This window comes from Miscanthus floridulus, unplaced genomic scaffold (genome assembly GCF_019320115.1).
Source record: "Miscanthus floridulus cultivar M001 unplaced genomic scaffold, ASM1932011v1 fs_5_1_2, whole genome shotgun sequence".
Taxonomy (NCBI): domain Eukaryota; kingdom Viridiplantae; phylum Streptophyta; class Magnoliopsida; order Poales; family Poaceae; genus Miscanthus; species Miscanthus floridulus.
This window is the reverse complement of record NW_027096989.1, coordinates 17,953-40,000: the sequence shown is the minus strand read 5'-3', so window position 1 is coordinate 40,000 and position 22,048 is coordinate 17,953. Positions and strand designations below refer to the sequence as shown.

At 42.2% G+C, this 22,048-nt stretch overlaps 2 protein-coding genes across 2 annotated transcripts; both read right to left on the bottom strand.

Moving 5' to 3' along the window:
- Positions 1–6,804: 6,804 nt before the first annotated feature.
- Positions 6,805–12,464, bottom strand: LOC136532375 (cellulose synthase A catalytic subunit 4 [UDP-forming]-like). Its single transcript, XM_066524982.1, has 13 exons — positions 12,176–12,464; positions 11,988–12,091; positions 11,829–11,880; positions 11,591–11,738; positions 10,606–10,872; positions 10,168–10,510; positions 9,933–10,070; positions 9,203–9,328; positions 8,898–9,110; positions 8,571–8,817; positions 8,290–8,489; positions 7,811–8,164; positions 6,805–7,732 (listed from the first exon to the last, which is right to left on the bottom strand). Exons 1-13 carry the CDS (start codon positions 12,342–12,344, stop codon positions 7,148–7,150), a joined length of 2,946 nt encoding a protein of 981 aa, XP_066381079.1. The 5' UTR covers positions 12,345–12,464; the 3' UTR covers positions 6,805–7,147.
- On the bottom strand, positions 12,369–12,932 carry LOC136532373 (proline-rich receptor-like protein kinase PERK9). The gene has a single exon (XM_066524980.1). It carries the CDS (start codon positions 12,930–12,932, stop codon positions 12,369–12,371), a length of 564 nt encoding a protein of 187 aa, XP_066381077.1.
- Positions 12,933–22,048: the final 9,116 nt, after the last annotated feature.

The window sequence follows — 22,048 nt, the reverse complement described above, 5'->3', positions numbered from 1 at the left end:
TACTTATACTCATGCTTATTTTATATCTTTTGAGTACATCATGTTGGCTTGGGTCATATAAGCTTGCCTATCTCTTTTGTTCTTATTGTCAAAAGCTTATATGAACCAAGCATATTGAAAACCTCATCTCTTTCACATACTCGAGGTGGTATTGTCATCAATCACCAAAAAGGAGAGATTGAAAGCATCTAGGCCTCTAGTTGGGTTTCGGTGATTAATGACAATACAGGATTACTGTGACTAGCGTGTGCTTTGTAGATGCAATTAAGTTAGGTCATGCTAATGGCAATTGATTAGGCAATCATGGTTGTCATGCTCCTATGATGGAAATCGTTTCAGTTTTCAAAGGATGGACGACAAGGTTAAGGATAGACTAGTTCTAAGTGTTGTTTGATGTTGAATAGACACTTATAGTAGTTTAGGACTTTATTTTTCCTTTGGTTGTACTATTAAGGGGGTATGGACGGGTAGCTTAACCTAGGTGAGTCTAGTGGGTTAGGTGTGGTGAACACTTGTCAAATCTAGCACTAGATAGCTCCTAAAAAGCCCTTAGATCAATTGGAGCAAACTTCATTCACATATGATTGCGAGTTGGAAGTGAATGGAGGGTCAAAAATGTTGACCGGACGCTGGTTCTGGTGTGACCGGATGCTGGCGCAGAGTCCGGTCAGTTTATTTGATCAAGGTGAAGTCGTCTGGATGCGACCGAACGCTGAGAGGTGAGTGACCGGACACTAGGTGCCAGAGTCCGGTCAACTCTAGTAAAGTTCCAGAGAGGGAGAATCCTGATCGAAAGCGTCTAGTCAGTGCTAACCGAACGCTGGTTAGGTTCCTGCTACTAACCGGACGCTTGGTTTTAGAGTCTAGTCAACATCAGCAAGGTTATAGAGGGTAGTTTTTGTGACTAGATGCGTCCGGTCAGTGCTGACCGGATGCTGGCCAGTGTCTGGTCACAACTTAAACTGCACAGAGGCGGGTAAACTAACCGGAGCGTTTGGTCACCATGACCGGAGTGTCCGGTCACCCCGTAGAGGCACATAACGGTTCGTTTTATATGAGGGGTTATAAATACTTCCTCTATTCACTCAATAGATTACTTTTACTCATTCCAATAGCTGAGAAACACCCTTGAGAGTGCCAAGAAGAGCAAGGTTCTAGTGAGGTGATTGAGATTTGAGAATCCAAGAGAGAGGCCTCATTAGTGAAAGCAAGAGTAGCAAAGTATGCATCCACTTTACATTCATAGAATTGCATTGCTAGAGTAGGATTGGAACATAGTTTGCTAAACTTTTATACGTTAGAACAATAGAAACACTTTCTAGGCATAAAGGGGTGAACTAGGCTAACCGTAGGGTTTAATTATTGCAAAGAATTTTAGAATTAGCCCAATTCACCCCCCCTCTTGGGCATCTTGATCCTTTCAATTGATATCGGAGCCTCGTGCTCACATATTTAGGCTTAACCGCCTAGAGAAAGATATCTCACGGGGATGGACCTCCTCCTATCTTTGAGGGGGGATGATTTTCCTTATTGGAAAATCCACATGGAGGCGTATTTAGAAGCTCTAGATGTTGGAATACTTAGAGCCACCTCACAAGGATTCCCAAAACCTCGGGATCCCACGCACCTTCAAGGCGATAAAGTGAACTATGAGAAATGGAATGCAAAGGCTCAAAACACCATCTTTAGAGGCCTTTACAAAGATGTGCTTAACCAGGTGAGGAACCACAAGGACGCTCATGCACTATGGTTGGACATTTGTGCGCTCCATGAGGGAACTAAGAGCGAGCATGAGGAACACTATCATCCTATTATGAAAAAAGCTTAATTCTTTTGAGATGCTTCCTAAAGAGAGTGCTAATGAAATGTACTCACGCTTGAATGTTCTTGTAGAGAAAGTCAATGGGCTTGGACTTACTCAAATGCAACCATCCGATGTTGTGAGAAAAATTTTGAGTGTCCTCCCCATTGATAAATATGGGCATATTCCAACACCTAGACGAGCAAGGTCCAACAGTTGAGAAACACCCTTGAGAGTGCTAAGAAAGCAAGATTCTAGTTAGGTGATTGAGATTTGAGAATCTAAGAGAGATGCCTCATTAGTGAAAGCAAGAGTACCAAAGTGTGCATCCACCCTTCTCATTAGGCTTGTCATGGTCAAGTGAGAGTTTGTGCTTGTTACTCTAGGTGATCGCCATCACCTAGATGGCTTGGTGGTGATTGGGAGCTTGGTGATCATCCGGCGGAGCTTGTGGATGACCTAACTCAAGTTGTGAGCGGTTGTGGGTGATTCACCGCGACGGAGTGTTGAAGAATCAACCCATAGAGAGCACTTGATCCTTGTGCGGATTAAGGAGGAGCTACACCCTTGCGTGGGTGCTCCAACGAGGACTAGTGGGGAGTGGCGACTCTCTGATACCTCGATAAAATATCGCCGCGTTTCTCCTTCTCTCTTTACTTTAAGCATTTACTGTGAGCAATTTAATTTTTGTCTTTACATTCATAGAATTGCCATGCTAGAGTAGGATTGGAACATAGATTGCTAAACTTTTATGCGTTAGAACAACAGAAACACTTTCTAGGCACAAGGGGTGAAGTGGGCTAACTGTAGGGTTTAATTATTGCAAAGAATTTTAGAATTAGCCCAATTCGCCTCCCTCTTGGGCATCTTGATCCTTTCACCCGGTATCCACAAGACAAGACATGGGCCGCACCATCAGAGGTGGCCCAGCCCACAAGATCAAGGCGTGCACGACACTGGTCGACGTGCACCGCAAGATATTGTATAGTATAAAATATGATATTTTCCTTGTAACCCTACCCCTTCAGAGTATATAAGGAGAGGCAGGGGTCTCCTAGTCGACATCTCCATATATCTACATCTCAATGCAATACACCAAAGACACAGGACGTAGGGTATTACGTCGATCAGACGGCCCGAACCAGTCTAAATTGCTGTCTCTGTGACTTGTGTCACCATCCGGTTCCTGATTACACGCACCTCCACTTATCAATCTACCTTCGTGGGATACCCCTCGGAGGACTGCCGAGCATCTTTTGCCGACAACCCTGTTTTGCAGCACTACTTGTACAGTCCCTACATGGAACGAACAATGTTTTTCTCTTACACATTTTAGCATAAGCTAAAATTTCAGCGAAACGAACAAGGCCAAGCACTCTCGGTGGTACAAAACACCGACAGACCTATGGATGTTGAAAAGTAGCTTATAGATCATGGATAATGGAAATTTATAGTCTAAAAGTTAAAAACAAACAAATATGCCCTATCTAGATTCTAGGTGTTTGGTCGTTGTCTTCTAGCATGCATTTAAGGCAACAATGATCAAACTGTAAAATTTTGCGAGACAGTGGATTGTAGGACCGTGGAATCTTGGCAAGTTAGAATGTTGTTTTGATTTTTTTTAATGAAAGGTAAGAGCATCACTAAAAGGTTGAGGGGTATGTTTAGTTTTTCACCTAAATATGCCATGTATTAGCCAAGGCAAATTTTTACACCAAATTGGTGGCCATGGTTCTCGCCAACTTTAGCCACTAAAATGAACTAAAATAGGCAAATAGGAGGGATGACGAGCCAAAATTTAGAACCCAACCAAATGAAGGCTAGTTTTGATTAAAATACCTAAGATCTGGTCTGACATTCTTTGGCACGCATGAGTAAACAACCAAACATAACATAAATCTAGTCCCCAAAGCGATTTTTGGCAACAAAAAAAGAAGAAGATAAAAACCGGTCCTCCAAAACATGAAGAAATGAGGTTGCTATTTATGCCTGCGTGGAAAAATGCCCTCACATTCCGCAAAGTTTTAGACGTGGAGTGCCCTTCCAATCCTCGCCTGGCTTTGGCTTTCCATAGCTGGCGGGTGCCTATTTCTAGCTCATAAAAAAAATCACAGCGCATAGCTCATAACAACCTTTTTATAGCTCACAATTGACCCCCCTAAGACTTATCTGACAGGGCTTAGTGGTGCTGCTCCAACACGACTCATAGATAAAGACAAAAAAAATTTTGGCTTCATCGGTTTCGCTTGTCCCACAGTTGATTTTTGGTTGAGCCAGAGCCACTGCCGTGGTTGGTAGGGCTTCAAAGCCGGCTTTAGTTCGGCTTCTTGAGAAACTATACCAAATGGCCAAGGAGAGCAGCTTCATGCATGAAACACAGAGGACCTGGAACAATTTTTGTATTGAAGAGCTGAAAAATGTGGCTTCTCTAGTATCTCCTGTATCTCTCTAAGCATGAAAAGTCCAAAAATTACTACATTTTCAAAAAGTTTTAACAATATTAGAGAAGAATTCTCCCTTGAGAGGAGCTAGAGTATACCAAACAGTCTTCGTAGTAGGCCACTGTGACTCGCTGGAGAACATACTACCGCTGAATCAAAGCTGAGAACTGAGAGCTGAGAGCTGAGAGCTGAGAACTGGAACATGCTATTCTCGTGATTCAATGTACGACGTTCTAGGATTTGTTACATGACATCTGACTGAGATTAGAGCTACACTGATGTCTGAGCTCTGAACCTATGCAATCCCCACATTGGGCCCTCTGCCTCCTGAACACTGTACCCTTACTGCGTTCCAGTAGATGTTACTGACCCTCTCGAGCTCGCCCGCCATGCTACAAGGAACTGAAGGAAGTACGAACACAGTTCGGCATACTCGTTGGAATCACGGCATGATTGCATCGCCCTCACGAACTCGACTGAAGAATTCATGCTCCTACCTGGCATTTGATCGCTGCGTGTCGCAGAGGGTGGCCGTTTGGTGGGTGTGTCGAGAGTAGCGAGCAATGAAAGACAGAGCAGCACGGGAGCACGCATTGGTTTGGTGGTTTTCAGTTTTCACACTCGCCCAAAGTGCGTTTCCTGCCTCTTTCTTGTTGGACTCTTCCAGCTGGACGCAAGCCACACTGCCACAGCCGATTTCTATTTATTTAGCCTTCAGGGCTACTCCATCCGTCACAAAATATTTGTCATTTTTATTTCTCGAGAAACAAATTTAACAACATATATATTAAAAAATATTAATATTTATGATACATAATTGGTATCATTAAAAGATCTTTAAATCTAGTGTTTTAATAAATTTATTTAGAGATACAAATGTTACACATATTTTTTAAAAATCGAGTTAAACTTGAGGTGTGAAAAAAAAAACGATAGATAATTTAGGATAGAGGAAGAGCTGTGTCGTCGTCGAAAGCTGCAGCCTGCAGCTCCCTCTCATCGGTCCGGTGCCAGTAATTCAGAAACCTAGCTGCTACGGCATTGGTCGTTCGAGGGTCGCTGGTATATAAGTCGGTAGTTTCGACTGATTTAAACTGAAATAGACTGACTGTGCTGAAAAGTAGTTCAAGCCAACAGGAAAGTTGTGGCTTGCGAGTGCCACTTTCGGCAACCGTGAATCTTTGTCTGGCACTGCTTGGTCGAGCCCTCGAGTCTTGAGATACGCTGAAGTCAGGTTCTGCAGCTTGCGTATCCTATACTTGTTTTATGTACAGCAGGGGGTACGATGATACATTCATTCAGCGTATACATTTCCTGTGCTGTAACTGTAGTAACTCTTTAGACCTTGGATGCACATGATTATCTTAATCCATATGTGTTGAGGTGGATTGGAGTGTAATTAAATTAAATTATATTTCATTCCACTTCAATCCATGTAGATTAAGGTGAATACACATGTATCTAAACAAGACCTTAAGTGGACACGCACACAGACACAACAGATCGCTGTGAGTCGCCCACTCTGAGCCTTGTTTGATGCATATGTATCTACCTTAATATATGTGTGTTGGAGTGAAATATAATAGAATTTTTTAATTTCACTCCAATCCACTTCAACACATGTGGATTAAAATGAATGCATGCGCATCCGATCGAGGCTTTGGTGGTGTCCATTTGCCACCGAAATGATCACCGTCCTAATAAACATTCAAGATGGCATGCAGCCTGTTCGGTTGGCTGGTTCGTATCGTTGCTAGTTCGTGAAGAAGTACTGCTGACTGGCTTGTGTGAGAGAAAAATACTATTCTGATTAAAAATTTACGATCGTTTACGACAAGCCACAGCCAAACGAACGGGCCGATGAGCATCATACGAAGGATTGATTGATTCCGCAACTCGTGGTTCATGACCCTACTACATTTATGCCAGGACCACTGGGCCCACCGTCCCACGGTGGCACGGTGCAGCGCCACCGCAGCAATTAGATGAATCCTGCTAATAAATCTGCCCACAAGTGAACAACGCGCACACATGCTTATTTCACTAGAGGCCTCAAGCACTTGTGATTTTGGCTTTTAATATAGGAGCCATCACTGCATTCCGCTAGCTAGGCATCATTCACAGTCTCATGCCACGCGCCACTTTCTTGACAGGTAGATTAATTGTCCCTGTATGCTCTTGTCTCAAATGCGGTTCATGACAATTAGGTGATAGTGGTTTCATGTTGGTGCTGCTAAGGGAAGGAAGCGTGCCCGCATTAGCCGTCATCACTGCTGCCTTTCGTCAAAAGAATGAAGAAAATAGCGTACTAGATCTGATCCTTGTGGCGCTGAAAATGTTAGCCAGGGCTCCGAAAGCTGGTGTTGGAAAAGTTCATGCTACTGGATGATGACAGACAGCTTGGGGCTTGGTACCCTAGAGAGAGCTCACACCTTGTTTAGTGTACAGTGTACGTTAATCATGCTCTTCGTGCGGAATTGTCATCTCATTTCCACAGCAGGCCAGTGCGTAAAATTCAGTTGCGTTTGCGTATCCAGAATCATCACTCTTGCGGTCATGCTATACACAACTGGAATTTCAACCTCCACTGATGTAAATGATCTCGCCTTTTGGTAGGCAAGTGTATCTCAGTTTCCTTTTTCCCACGTTCCTATGATTTACACACGCTTAAACAGTGCCTCTCACAATTGAGGCCAGTTTAACACTTTAGCACCAAAACTTTTCATAATACAGACAACAGCAATCAACACTTGGATGTAAAACAGAACTAACCTACACCACCTCTCCGAGATCCTGGGGCAAAAGCCCAGATGCGAGACAGACAGAGGAAACCCGCATCAGGCAACCACGTTGCAACACCAGAAACACATCGGCCGCGGCACGACACCAGCTTACCGATGGTGAATCAGCAGATGACTGTGTTGCAGTTGTTGGTGTTGACGGTCTCGGTTCCTCCGACGAATGGGTCGATCTTGACCCAGAGGAGGGAGAAGACGGAGGCGAGGAGGACGGACCAGAGCACCACGATGGTGGGCGTGCGGTTCTGGCGGCCCATGAGACCCTTGAGGAACGGGTACAGGTGCATGATCACCCACATGGCGAAGAACACCTTGCCAAAGAGCGGGCCCCAGGACTCATAGCCGCTGTTGAGCGCGGCCGAGAAGCCAGCCACCACGCCCACCAGGTTGAGCACCAGGATGCTGGTGGGCGGGATCAGCACCGTCGTCCACTTGAACACATACAGCTCCCCGAACTCGGCGTCGTCCGTGGCCTTCGCCGTGACTGTGAAGTTGGTGTCCAGCCCAGCAATCATCTTGAGAATACCCTGGAACACGGCGAACAGGTGGGCGGACACGCCTCCGATGACCCAGAACTGCTCATTGCGCCACCAGTCCTCAATCCCGATGCCACTCCACCGCAGCTCCAACACGCTCGTCAAGATGATGGACATGAAGAGGCCAAGAAACCATATCGTTGCAGCGTTGGACAGCTGAAAGAAAGAACGGCAAATGAGCATTGTGGCCATATGAATTATGGTGCCAGGTGTACGTGCTGAGAGCTAACTTACCGTAGGAATAATGAACTTTCCTGTGAGCAGGCAAATGGCAGGCAGGCAACAGTAGGCAACGAGAGGAAGAGATGTGAACGGGTACACGATGGTGTTGATGTAGGACAGCCTCTGGAGCCATTTCAGACGGCCGCCGCCGTAACCGTACCACAGTGGGCAGTGCCGACTGAGGAAGATCTCGACAGAACCAAGAGCCCACCGGAGAACCTGGTGAAGACGATCGGAAAGATTGATAGGGGCTGATCCCTTGAATGCAGGTCTCACCGGCATGCAGTAGATGGATCTCCAGCCACGGCAGTGCATCTTAAACCCAGTCAGAATATCCTCTGTAACTGAACCGTAGATCCAGCCAATCTGAAAGAAATAAAAAAAAAAAACGAAACGACAAGTCAGGCCTCACGAACAGGGCAAAAGGGTCTGGTATCATCAAGGCATGTATCTGACGTTATAGGTAGATAACAAAAGACAAGAATGCACACCTCTTTTCCCCATTCAGTTTTCTCTTCATATCCGCAGCTAATGACATGAATGGCTTCTTTAATTAGGGTAGATGGGTTTGCAGATTCAGGGACGCCCCCATTCTCCATAAGAGTTGATTCAATAAAGACTGAAGACAGCCCAAAAGATTTCTCGAAGCTCATCTGAGAGATCAGCATGGACCTCTCATACTCATCGTAGTCTGCAAAAACAACCATAGTTAATGAACATGCTATTTTTCTTTCAGGTTAGAATTTCTGACAGACCAGATTCGCGCACTTACTGTCAATTTCGCGAAGGTTAAAAATGGCAGACTCAAGGTCTTCTCGGCGAGAGTCTCTGTTGATTTCCCTCTCACTTCTTTCAACCTTTTTCTTGGGACAGCAGCAGCAACACCACGAACAAACTGAAGACTTCGGAAGTGTGGGCAGAGATGGAGGTCCATAACCATAAAGTGCCTGCCTATAGAAACAACAACCAGTTCCCACATAAACTGGGCCTTGGATGCCATCAAGTCCTTTCATATTAACCTATTCAATGCAAGAATGGACATATAAGTTGTGTGAAGATAACTAAGATGCAACACGATGTCACCAGCTAAAGCACTTACATCAAAGAACACAACGTTCCTATTGGCATATCGATCACTGCGATCAATGCCATCGAACCTCTGGGGGAATTGTACATAGCAGACATCTCTGCCAACAGTAGGGTCCATCATGAAGCACATTGCTTCACGAACGGCTTTGCTGTTGTTAACATAGTGATCACAGTCAAGATTAAGAATGTAAGGAGCATTTGTCAAAACAGCGGACACTCGGACCTGCCAAATTAGAAAGTTTCTCATTCAGCTCATGTTCAATCAATCTTGACACAGAATGAACTAACCGCAATTAGCACTGAAGAATGTTGTACCAGAGCATTCATAGCCCCTGCCTTCTTGTGGTGTTGGTAGCCTGGTCTTTTCTCTCTTGACACATACACTAACCGAGGAAGTTCATTTCCATCGAAATCCCGTGCACCAGTCTCACCAAGGAAAACCTGTCGCCAAAAGCCAGGGGTATGGTAAGAGTAAGCTTCATACAAAAGGCTATTGAGTATTGACACTCTAGCAATGATCGATACACATCATAGTAGAGTCAAGAAAATGGAGCATCTTAGTAGAGTCTAGAAAAAAAGAAGACCGTAGCAGTGAAATGTTAGTTCCATAGAACCATAACTTCAATTCTGAACTGTAGTTTGCAGTGGATCTATAAAAGTTAAATTTCAATCAGGGTGTTTTGAGTATTAGTTGATAAATGTACCCTGCACAATGAGACACAAGTAGCATACAGATAATGATCCATTGAACTAACACCATAGTAGGAAGTGAGCCTAGCTCAACTGGTTGGGTGAGAGGTGTGGCAATGCACCCAACCACCTAGGTTCAAGTCCCGTCTTGGACTGAATTTGGGTGCCTATTTTCTCTTCTTAATGAAAAACCACCTAGTTCCTCCTAGGTTGGATCTCATTTTTTTATTGAACTAACACCATAGCATACTTTTAGTAAAGTACCACCATGCAATAACTGTTAAAAAGTTGCCCAGTATGACCACAAATCTCACATGCTGATATTTCACTAGTAAAAGCCTAAAAGAGAAACTACCTGGATCATGCCAGGGTGGTCACGAGGATTGTTCCCCGGCCATGGTGTACCGTCTTGCATGATCCAGCCTTCCTCAGGTGTCTTCTGAGCCTTGGCAACCAAAGCATTTATCCTCACCTTGTACTCTTCATAGTCCCTCTGTGTAAACAGAAGTACATAACATTGTTTGTATAAAAACAAAAGGCATAGGCATTAAAAATAATGAATGTTGTCCAATTGTGCAACCAAGATCTACCTTCATGGCCCTACGCTCCTTGACAAAAGACGGATGTATCTTGTCCTTCAAGTAGTCAATTTTCTGCGAGAAGTAGAATTCAGGAGCTCGTGGCTCAATGGCATACTTCTTGCAAAACGGCACCCACTTTCTAGCAAATTCTGCAGTCTCTGCGAGTGATTCAAATGTGAGCATAGCAGAACCATCATCCGATACGTAGCATGAGATCTTCTCAACAGGATAGTCCACAGCAAGAATGGACAGTACAGTGTTTGCAGTGATTAGTGGAGGTTCTTTCAATGGATCCACTGTACTGACAAAGAAATCTACAGGTGCCAACCCAGACTCTTCACCATCTCCGTATCTGTAACAAACATGAAACGAGGCTTATCAGATACTGATGATTGCTGATGCATATATATAATCTTCTTATGTGCTAGTAGGCTCTAGCAAACATACCGTGCAGTCAGCCTATCAACGTAAGTCTCTCGATTGATAGGATACCACTTGGGGAATTGATCCAAGATCCAGGAGAAACCAAACCAGATCTCACATATTACTGATGTCATCCAGAGACCAAAGGCACTGTTAACAGGATTGGTGATACGGTAGTGAAAGAAGAGCCCAAGAACTATTAACCGCATAATGATGACTGCTCTGTAAGGTGTGAGCTTGTTCTTTGAGATTGGGATGACCCGGGAGAGTGGCTCATATGCATCTGTCAAGCTGCAAAATTGTCTGTTGTTACAACATGTACAGAGATAAAAACGTCACATTTTAATGAAATTTATCACTTTGGCTTCTAACTTGAGATCCACACTAATAATCGGACCTATATATGAACCAACAAATGATGAGATCGAGACCATCTTATCAGAAATTAGATGCAGAGTTGAAAATATTACGAAATAGGCTAGGATAGAATTCACTTGTGCTAGATTGAACATAAAACCAGATCTTGGGAAATGCTAGTGGTACTAAATAAAGAATTGTCAATAGGCCAGGCTTAGTATCTGATTGAGGTGATGAGTTAGGTCAAACCGAGGCCTGATAATGAGACATGAAACATAAACATGTATGTTGCCATCCAGAATTAGTTGTGTTTTGGTTCACTAGTTTCTCACTTTCTCCTCCAGTATAGAGAAGTCCATGCTTTAATATTCTGTAAGAACAGTAACTACACGACACAGCAAGTTCAATTTCATCACATAAGTTCTGGGATCTAGTAAGATAAAACTAACTTTGACGTAAGGGAGATAACCTCAACGTTGCCGATTGTATTAGAACAATGATCGGCTAGGAGCATTGTCAGCTTCATCTAATCAAGCATCATTTAACATTCACAGTTTCATTTATAAGATCACCCTATGCATGCCCTATGCATGAAGGATAGATCATCAACGAGTCATAAAAAAAGATCTATAAATGGACGCTTGATCCTTACTCCTTTTCATCCATGATCTGTTCTTCGACAGGTGGAGGCTGTGCTTTTGCTGCAGCCTTTTTGGCTGAGGCTTTCTTCTCATTCTTCTTTTCCTTCCAACTCTCCACCCTGTTCTTCCAGATGGGCTTGCCAGATTCATCATTCAATTCTGCAAATTCATGGTAAGGGTTGAAATTTCACTACCCCACAGCATCAGAAGCAAACGAAACAGGACGTAGACTATAGCAAGTATCCTTACCACTACCAATTCCCGACAAGCTGCTCATGGTCCTGGCATGGCTTACTTCATCCTGTTCCAGCAAAACTCAGTTAATCCCACAATGTAAAAGTTTTCTAGAGATATCAGTTGCAGTGTTAGTGTTACACAGAACCGAACAAGCAGCGAGGGAAAAAACACCTGGCGATCATTGAGGTGGCTGCCCATGGTGACCTTCTCACGCAGGCCACCGGCGGCGTGGTTGTTCTCCACCTCCTCTGCCTCGGTTCCCTCGTTGCCGTGCGCTGGAACAGAGAGCAGTCACATACACGTTAGCATTGCCTCCCGAAAACCGACAAAAAAATACGAATCCGAAACGCGCGACGCACCTGAGTCGATCGCGGCGTAGTCCCCGCCGCAGCGCGCACATGTGGTGCGGCCCTCGGTTGCGTCCTCATCGAGGCACGCCCTGCAGAGCGCGTAGCTGCACGCGCGGCAGGCGGCGCGCGCGTCGTCCCCGCACGCGGCGCAGGACTGGGCCGCCGCCGACTCCATCATGGCTCCTCCTCCTCCTCCGCCTCCTCACCCCGACGCGCGGCCTCGGGGATCCGCGTGTGCTAATTGGGGGCTTCGGGCGGGGTGAGAGAATGGGAGAGAGAGAGAAGCTAAGCGTGCCGGAGGTTGGAGGCGTGGTGATATAGCGGCAGCCCATGGTCGCTCGCGGGGTGATGCAGGCGGTGCGGTGCGGTGGCGCTGGCAGACGGTGGGTGGAGTTGCGGCGTCGGCGTCGCATCGGCGGGTGGATGGAAAGAATGGAAGCAAAGGGTTGGGTGAGGGGAGGCGCCATGGGGGAGAGGGAGAGGGAGGGGGCGCGTGCGTGCGTGCGTGCAGCAGGTGGTTTTTCTTCCGCGGGGTTTTGCGGGGTTTCGAAGCGAAGACGACGTCGACGGGTGATGCAGCTTCCGCGGCGCGGGACGGGGCGTCGGGGCGTAACCTGGAAGACGAGCGGATGGGGGGTCGGGGCACGGGGTGGTTGCTAGGTTCCCTTGATGCGGTGGGGGTGGGGTCCGCTGCTGCGGAAAGAGGGGGAGATCGCTCGCGCTGCCGGCGCTGGGGCGTCGTTTGAACCAGATTTGGGAGAGCCATCTTTCATTGATCTCTGAAATATATTTATATAAGTAAAGGGATGTCACGAAGGGACACGACTATTCCCAAAGGACATGCCCTTTGGAGTAAAACTAACTGTCTAATACTATCCACTAATCTTGTAATTGATGGATGAGATTACTTCGTGAATAGATGTCTGTTGAGAGACATCGTTTCACAACACTCCCCCTTGATCGAATCTTCCTTGAGATCAATGTAGCTGTAAGCTAAAATTCCTCGAAAAACCCTATGGGAAAAATCTGAGGAATATATGATATGCCATAAAAACTCCTTTAAACCTTATTAGAAAATAAGGAGAAAATAGCATATTTATTTGTGATTTAAGTAAACCACTATATCATTGGTATCCCATTAAAAACCTCAATGGGGAAAAATATTGGAGATACGACATAAAGATAACTCCTCCAAAAACCTTTTCAGGAAAAATATGAGGAGCAATATAAAGTGATATGTCGCTAAAACTCCTGTAAAAAACCCAGTGGGAAAATTAGGAGAAAATATGACGACATATTATTGGTATTGCCTCTTGGATAACTCACATGAAAAACCTTCTCAGGGAAAAACCATGAATGAGTTGCGAGGGCAATATGTGTTTTTGATATTTCCCACAAAAACCCCGGTGGGGAAAATAGAAAATATGACACATGCTTATGTTAATATTACCTCATTAAAAACTTTGACAAGAAACCTTATAAGTAAAACTTGTGAAAGAAAAGAGTATAATATGATGCTGGTATAGGTCAACATTTAGGAGATGTCTCCCCCTGATTCTAGCAAATCTCAAAGTCGCCACATACCAATTTCATGTACCAATTTTTGAAACATAGAAGTTGGTAAGGACTTAGTAAATAGGTCAGCGAGATTATCATATGACTTGATTTGCAAGATGTTTATTTCTCCGCTTTCTTGTAATTCATGGGGATAAAATAGTTTAGGAACAATATGCTTAGAGATATTGCTCTTTATGTAACCTGTTTGCATCTATGTAACACAAGTGGAATTATCTTCATAGATAATTGTCGGTGATTCAATTGAACCAATACCACATGACTATTATATGTGGTTAATCATTCTGCGAAGCCATACACATTCTCGTGATGCCTCGTATAGAGCAATAATTTCAGAATGATTAGTAGAAGTTGCCGTCAGAGTCTATTTAGAAGACTTCATGAAATAGCTGTACCTCCATGTAAGAATACAAATCCAGTTTGGGATGGGGACCAGATAAGTAACCAGCATCCGTGTATCCAATCATATTGAGATCATGATTTCTCTTAAAGAATAAACCAAGATCCTTTGTGCCACTAAGGTATCTGAGGATATGCTTCGCTCTCGTCCAATGACGATGAGTTGGATTGGCACTATGTTTAACTAGTATGTTCACTGCAAATGCAATATCAGGCCTGGTGCAATTTGCAAGATACATAAGTGCTCCAATGACACTAAGATACGGAACTTTGGTCCTAATATCTTTTCTCCAAAATCTCGTTGTCTAAATGGATCTTTCTCTATTTCTAAAGAACGAACAACCATCGGGATTTTGTTATGATATGATTTGTCTATATTGAATTTCTTCAATATTTTCTGGATATAGGCTGATTGATGCACTAAAATCCCTGAAGGACGGTGCTCAAGTTGTAAGCCGGCAATATTTGGTCTTACCCAAATCCTCCATCTCGAATCCACATGATGGAAATTGTATCTCAAATAATTGCATAATTATTTCTATATCATGATGATATCAAAATAACCAATATACGCAATCATGCTTAATTGTACACAATGTATGTTGCGATTTGTATTTGGATTCAGAATATGAAGTCCATTGGGACTTATACGTCCGAATCTATCAAATTCATTTGATCTGCCAATTATTGAATTTGGAAAACTTCATTTTCACACATACCATGGGGTATGCTATGCTGGGTCTCTGCGTGAAACCATATGCTACAAGCTCTCATTGTTCACCACCTTGCTTCTGAAAAGAAACTCTATGAGGGAAGATATTACTGTGGTAATACTTCTCATCATTGAACAAGAGCAATCTCCTTAATTGCCACCTTTTAGTTTGACCAAATTTGAGTGTGAAGACACTCTGCCTAGGATTTTTGGTCTGGATCCAGTAAGGTAAAAAAAAGGCAATCTTTGAGGAGTATATGCCATGACAATTTGTAGTCTTTAAATGATTGATTCAGTTCTTGAAATCAATAGAGCATGTGAAAATGTTAACCCTTTTGGACTCCAAGTCATTTCCCATATGGAGTCAGGGTGTTCCAATGTCCCAGGATCAGAATTTGGGTGCACCGTTGATCCGAGTGGATTTTGATCCAGGTTTTGAATGCTCATCCATTTTTGGGTGTCTACCAACTTGAGGTTGGTTTAGATTTACTGATTTGGAGGATGTTGTCCTCGGTATCCTCGGACGCTTACTTGGAGCATTATCCTTAGGAGCGGCCGTACTTCTCCCCCTCTTTTTTAGAAGTGGGAGTTGAATGGTTTTAATTGGTACCTCCATTCTTTCAGGCGTATTATAAGTAGGATAAGAGGATTTTGTGACACCCTTATTATCAGTAAATGTTTCTGGCAGATTCTTTGCAACATGATGCAAATATAAGATATTCTAAATGATTAGGTTTAGAAATTTTTGTACGTGGATGTAAGGATTGCTCTTTTGATTCTTGGCATTCTTGATGTGGTATAAATCTCCCCCTAATGCCTGGAATTATCCTCAAATGTGATCAACATACGGGCAATTTATAAATCCCATGTAGAGTTACCTCTTGGGATCCATAATGCCCATTGGTATGTTGGGGTGGTGATATAGGTATGTGAAAACATACTCGATGCACAGATGGAAAATGTTTGGCTATGGTCAAAGTTTCACGTACATACTGCAACGGAGGGAGTTGTATAAGTGCAGCTTGATGAATTTAAATTAACGATGCGGTGTGTAAGGCCGCATGAAAACAACTTAGTTCTGGTAAATTACAATTCTATTTTAATATGTCATGCATTTTGATTCTCAATAAGAGACTCGATAAAACCATTATTGGTATGGACATAAGGTACTTGATATATAGTACCCAAAAACCAAATTGTTCCATATAAAATGGATTTGATCCCACGTCCAGGATAATTTGCTCTAAATTGAAGATTTCGAGCAATGAGTTTAGTATAGTGATGGTTCTCATGACTAAAAGACACACCTGGGACTATATTATGGATGCATAAATGTGCATTACATAGTATCTTTATGGTCCATAAAATGGTAAATAGAGTCACATGTATGTTCTTGAATTTCTTCAAAAAATGTAGTGGCTCATATTGATGCTATGACCAATAGAATTGACAATAATTCTCAAGTTATCTCTATAGTTAAATAACCAAGGCAAATGTGCCAAGTCTTATTGACATCAAGAGAGAGAATTATTTATACGCAACATTGGATATATGTTATGTATGTGTAGTCAAATCCAACTGAGGATGTCTTGTTTAAGTATTGTCATATCCGTTGTTAAGAGAAAAATACTCCTCTTAGTTGTCATCTTGGGGTTTTCATATGAAAACCACATTGACGGATATCTCTATAATTTTAATTGGATACATTATGGAATCAGAATATAAAAATGGATTCATGATTATTATTTGAGTACCAATAGGGAGTATGATAGTAGCACGACCAAAGCCCACTATCATGACATCGCGTTAAGCGATTAACAAAATATTTTCTTGTCTCTATGTAAGAGTTTAGGAATATTTTACTTCCCTATATATAGAGTTTGTGGTGCAACTATCCACTAGGCAAAATTCCTCTTTGTATTTGGATTTACTCCCGTATAGGTCTATATATAGCATGAAGAATATAATGACATTCTTTGTAGATATATAGATTTCATACAAGTTAATTAATGGAATATCAAATGTGATGGCACATTATTGTGATATTCAATTGAAATTGATAACATTTTATATTACAACATCAAAATGGGACGTAGAAACTAGGTATGTTTGTAAATGGGAGACAAATTTTGGTCCCCAAAATGGATCAAGCGAAGTAAATTCGATGATCGTGCTCTCCATGCTCATAAGACCCACTTATTAATTAAGTATTTGGTTGCTACTTGGTTTCTTCATGAAACTTGTTATGAACAACTGGCCTTCCTGGTGGTGTCAGGTTGAAGATAGAAGCGTGCTTCATATCTTTATAGTTGAGCCGGATATTTATGTCTAATGGATTTGTAATACCGATCAATTAAATGTTTCAATGCATGACATTTCCAAGTTGTGCGGCTGTATCATACATAATTGGGACAAAATATGGTTCTGTCATATTTGGAAAATGTCTTGACCCTAAAGAATGCACGGGACTGCTACTTCTTTTTGCGTTAAATCTTACCATTAAAGTTCTATGGATGGCATTACTACATGACATCGAACTTGTAATGATTCTGAAAATTCAATGTACTTCAGAAAATGCTAATGATGATTCCTCGATAAGAGTTTATCATACACTTAGATTTGAAGTAATGTAGGAATTAATCTAGAATATATTTGGTAAGTTGTGTGCTTTCGCGAAAACGCAATATTGAGGGATATTTTGGAACAACATAATTATATTCTCAAGTGGACTTAAGATCCTAGAGATAAAGTTGTGGCCAATCATAGTTGATATTGGGCAGAATGACTGCCTTGTGTTGTTCGTATCAATCATTGAAAACTAGCCATATAGTGCTTCGATTTGCATCCATCGAGATACACATATGTGTGTTCTGGATGTGTATGGTGTTTTATTTAAAATAAAACTCTATACTTAATTGATCATAAATGGTGATGCTCTCTTATGAGGAGCATCAAATATTGCCATGAATCCATAGAACATCAAGTTTAACATTACGTCCATTGACCATGTTAGATAATGGTGACCATCAAGAGCAAGAGATCAAACTCTTTGTTGGCTATTATTCTAACAAGATTTAAACCATAGATTTTCTGAATTTACGTTAAGGGTAAATTTAAAATTGCTATGGTGATGCTGTATTAATTAATACAAAATAAATAGGAGACAAGATCTATCTTACTAATAGTGTAAACCTCATTTATGCTAACACATTAGTGGTAGTCATCTTGTGAAAAGATGTAGACCGTATGTTCCAATTTATGATGTTGGATATGCACATTGAGGATAGTCACTAAGAATTTAGTGTAGACCCCACAATAGCAACTATGGCGCTACCTTGTGTATGCCCAACATACAATGTGAAACATTTGTATTGTACAAATAATGAGATAATACACTTCATTTATTTTGTATTAAAAATGTAAGCGTTATAAGCTTTAAATAAAGCATAAATGAGCTTAACATAAAATGAAAATTGCAAATAACAAAGTAGTTACAATGAAAACGTTATGATAGTAATACTACATGTTTATTGGGTTTGTCATTTTGGACAAACACTTTGAACAATGTAATAATAACACATGTTTATTAGGTTTGCCAATTTGGACAAACACTTTAAACATGCAATTTTAATAGCACATGTTTATTAGGTTTGCCAATTTAGACAAACACTTTGAACATGCAATTTTAATAGCACATGTTTATTGGGTTTGCTAATTTGGACAAACGCTTTGAATAGTACTAAAAAAATTCCAGAAAACATAGGATCTGGAAAGCGAATTTACAGTGGTAAATTCATCTGCAGCAGTACATGTCATGATGCAATTCTTGATGACACATGGGTCTCAAAAATACTTATTTACAGGAGGTAAATATTATGCATCATAATACATTTTAAACCTAGGGTCTAAAATTAATATTTACATGAGGTAAATATAGTATGCTACAGACATGTTAAAACCTGAGGGCTTAATCATGAATCTAGATTATAATAATAATTCATGAAGATCATTATGTAATTCACAAGTAATAAGGGGGATTTTTCTGCAAAAACCGCAGAATCTTATCCCTTCCACGCGAAGGCATGGACGGTTACTAGAAATCGGCCTTGCGCCGCCGCTCGGCCTCAGGGCTGCCGCCGCCGGTGCTTGGAGCCGCCGGTCGTGGCGCGAGGCTGCTCGGGCCGTCGGCGGGCGCAGGAGCCGCAGGCGTCAGGCCTCTGGCCGCGGGGTCTAGCCGGCCGCGGCGCGGGAGACGGCAGTCGTCGCCGCGGCGCAAGGCCGCAGGCGCGGTCTGGGGAAGCCGGCCTCGGCGCAAGGCCGCAGGCACGGGTCGCCAGTCGCGTCCGTGATGGCCGACGGGGTCTCTCGCCTTGGAGCCAGTCGAGCACTGCCACCGCATGGCAGGGCATGCGAGTGCCGCAGGCAGTGCGTGCGGGTGCCAGAGGGGCGCAGAACTCATCCGTCGTTCGATTTTTTAGAGAGGTAAGAATCTCGAATTGGAAAAAGAAATATATGAGTACATACTGTTCTTGGATTGAGACTTGCAATCCTTTCATGTTCTTTCCCAATTAGCAGGCGTTCAGCAAAGCCAAAGAAATTGTTTCCATGCTTCATTTTTTTTTATGTTGCCGAACGAACGCAATAGTGCAAGGTGGATGCCTGCGTGACTTCTGTGTTCTCCTTCTCCCTTCTGCTCTTCTGTGGCCGCACTCAGGGCAGAGCAAAGTGGCTGATAACGTGTTAAAAGTGTGAATGTAAATGATCAAGATTTGGGAGAGCCATCTTTCATTGATCTCTGAAATATATTTATACAAGTGAAGGGGTGTCACGAAGAGACACGACTGTTTCCAAAGGACATGCCTTTTGGAGTAAAACTAACTGTCTAATCCTATCCACTAATTTTGTAATTGATGGATGAGATCACTTCGTAAATAGGTGTCTGTTGAGAGACACCGTTTCACAACAGTTTTTTTTCGACAGCCCGTTTCCGAGCTCGTGACGGCGACCGACGGGCGGGACGCGACGCGAGGCTAGGCGAGACCCGCTTTCTATCGAAAATACTCTGCTCCTGAGATTGGGACCGGGACCGGGACCGGGACCGGTTGTTTTTCACGCGTCGTCATTGTACTCCTGGGGGAAGTTGCCATGCCGTCGAACTTCGAAAATTGGAGTTCTGGCGTCGGGGAAAGTAAGTTGGTGCTCGTTCCGTTTTAGTTATAAATCATAAGAAATTCTAACTTACTTAGGCTCCGTTCGGTTAGAGGGAATCCGGCCGTGGAACCGTTCCAGGCATTGAAAGCTTATATAAATTTTAGTAAGAAATCCGGCCAGGAATTGTTCCTCGGGTTCATTCACCCGGAAGCGAACGGGGCCTTAGGGCCGTTCGGTTACAATAGAAATAGCCCAGGAATTAATCCCACTCATAAGTTTATACAATTTTAACTAGCATTCGCGCCAAGATTTTTTCCAAGTGGTCATTCCTGATGTAACGAACGGGCCATTAGAGAGTTAAAATTAAAACATCTTCTAAATTATATAATAAAGTAATAACATTTATGATATAAGATAAGTACCATAAAATTCTTTATTAGTTAGTTATATTCTCATAGTATACCTATTTGATTCATAAGTTTTTTAAATTCTCTCTATAATTTTGTTGGGGTGCTTTAATTTAAAAAAAAGTTAGAATGACTTATAGTTTAAAACAGAGGGAGTAATATATTTCTCGCAAGTCGCAATGCGTGCTGCAAGCAGAGCTAGACTCAATTACCTAGATGTCAAGGGAACACAAATGCCATTAACCAGATCAGTTGCTCAGTGACTCCGATAAAGGTTAACAGCTTGATATGGGCGTATGCCCATATGCACACCTGATGTCATGCCCTGAGAACAAATATAGTGTACAAATCGAATTGCAAAATCCATGAGACAATATACTCGATCAAAGCATGATGAAGCAAATGACGAAGACCAAACAAGCCCTGTGACTAGGAGATGCGATTATAGTTATATTAGTATTAAATACACTAGTGTACAATTACATGAGTTGAGACTCAATCTCTAATAGTCCGATGTTGTCTTCACATCACAATGCAAAAAAAAAAAAGACCATGGCACGATAGCCGTGAATGTTGTTCTGCCCTTAAGGGCATATGCCCCCACGTCCATGGAGCATTGGATGCACATAGAGATGCGTGAGAGAGTTCTCTCGCTTGCGCTATACAACGCATCCCCATGTGTATCTAACCATGATGCACATTAGGACATGGCTCGGAAAAGGGCCGTCGTCGGAGAAGCCCGAGTCTCCTGCCCCTCTTCTACCGAGGAGGGTGGCCTACCTAGGTGAGTTTTTCATGATTGATTAAATCTATACATATCCTTTAAAAAATAAATATCTTTACTTAGGGACAAATTTTCTATATTCTTTTGTGAAATCAGATAGCTATTGCAGCCGTATAGCCATATCTAGACAAGGCTGCATTGGGCTATAAAAATGGTGAACAACATGACAGCAACATGACGCATCGCCTAGAGCCCAAAACACCAAAACATGCTTCAAGCAACATTGTACAAAGAATTCTATTTCTGCAGTAAGGCTGATACAAATGGATCAAATGATCTCACATTGTACTATATCAACCCATTCTACAAGAACATGTTGGACTGAAATGGTCAAGGATTCAACACAAAATAGGGTATATGTTTTGATCTCATTCTTATAATGAGAGTTTAGATTATACAAGTGAATATAGAATCTGCATTCTAGATTTTTTAAAAAAATGAAAAATATTTGGATTTCATTCATATAGTGATTATTGTCTTTGTATGGTAAAAATCTCCAAATAGTATGTTTGGGGTAGAGTTTGGATATCATTCTCATTTTTCTTAGAAGATTCAAAGAGGTCCTTACATTGATCAAGTGTGAGTACTTAGAGATCTTGAAGAGCTTTTCTAAATCCCACACTCTAAATCATCGTTTAGAGAGTCATTTGCATAAAAATTGCTTTATATATTTTTCACTTTCTAACAGTTTTTTCTATATCTCATGCATGCTCTAGAGAGTCATTCTCGTCTTATATTTTTAGCTAGTGAAAAATTCGAAATAAAAGATTATTATATTTGAATAACCATTTAGATAAGCTGTTGGAGGGTAGTTTTTCATCAAAATCTCTATTCTTAATATTTAGGAAGAATTT

What these genes read in the sequence shown, in the direction of transcription:
- LOC136532375 (XM_066524982.1), bottom strand. Translation starts at nt 12,344, where the DNA reads ATGATGGAGTCGGCGGCGGCCCAGTCCTGCGCCGCGTGCGGGGACGAC. An exon ending in CTACGCCGCGATCGACTCAG is followed by an intron (nt 12,092 to 12,175) that starts GTGCGTCGCGCG and finishes TCTCTGTTCCAG; the next exon opens with CGCACGGCAACGAGGGAACC. An exon ending in TAACCTTCGCGAAATTGACA is followed by an intron (nt 8,490 to 8,570) that starts GTAAGTGCGCGA and finishes TTGTTTTTGCAG; the next exon opens with ACTACGATGAGTATGAGAGG.
- LOC136532373 (XM_066524980.1), bottom strand. Translation starts at nt 12,932, where the DNA reads ATGGCTCTCCCAAATCTGGTTCAAACGACGCCCCAGCGCCGGCAGCGC.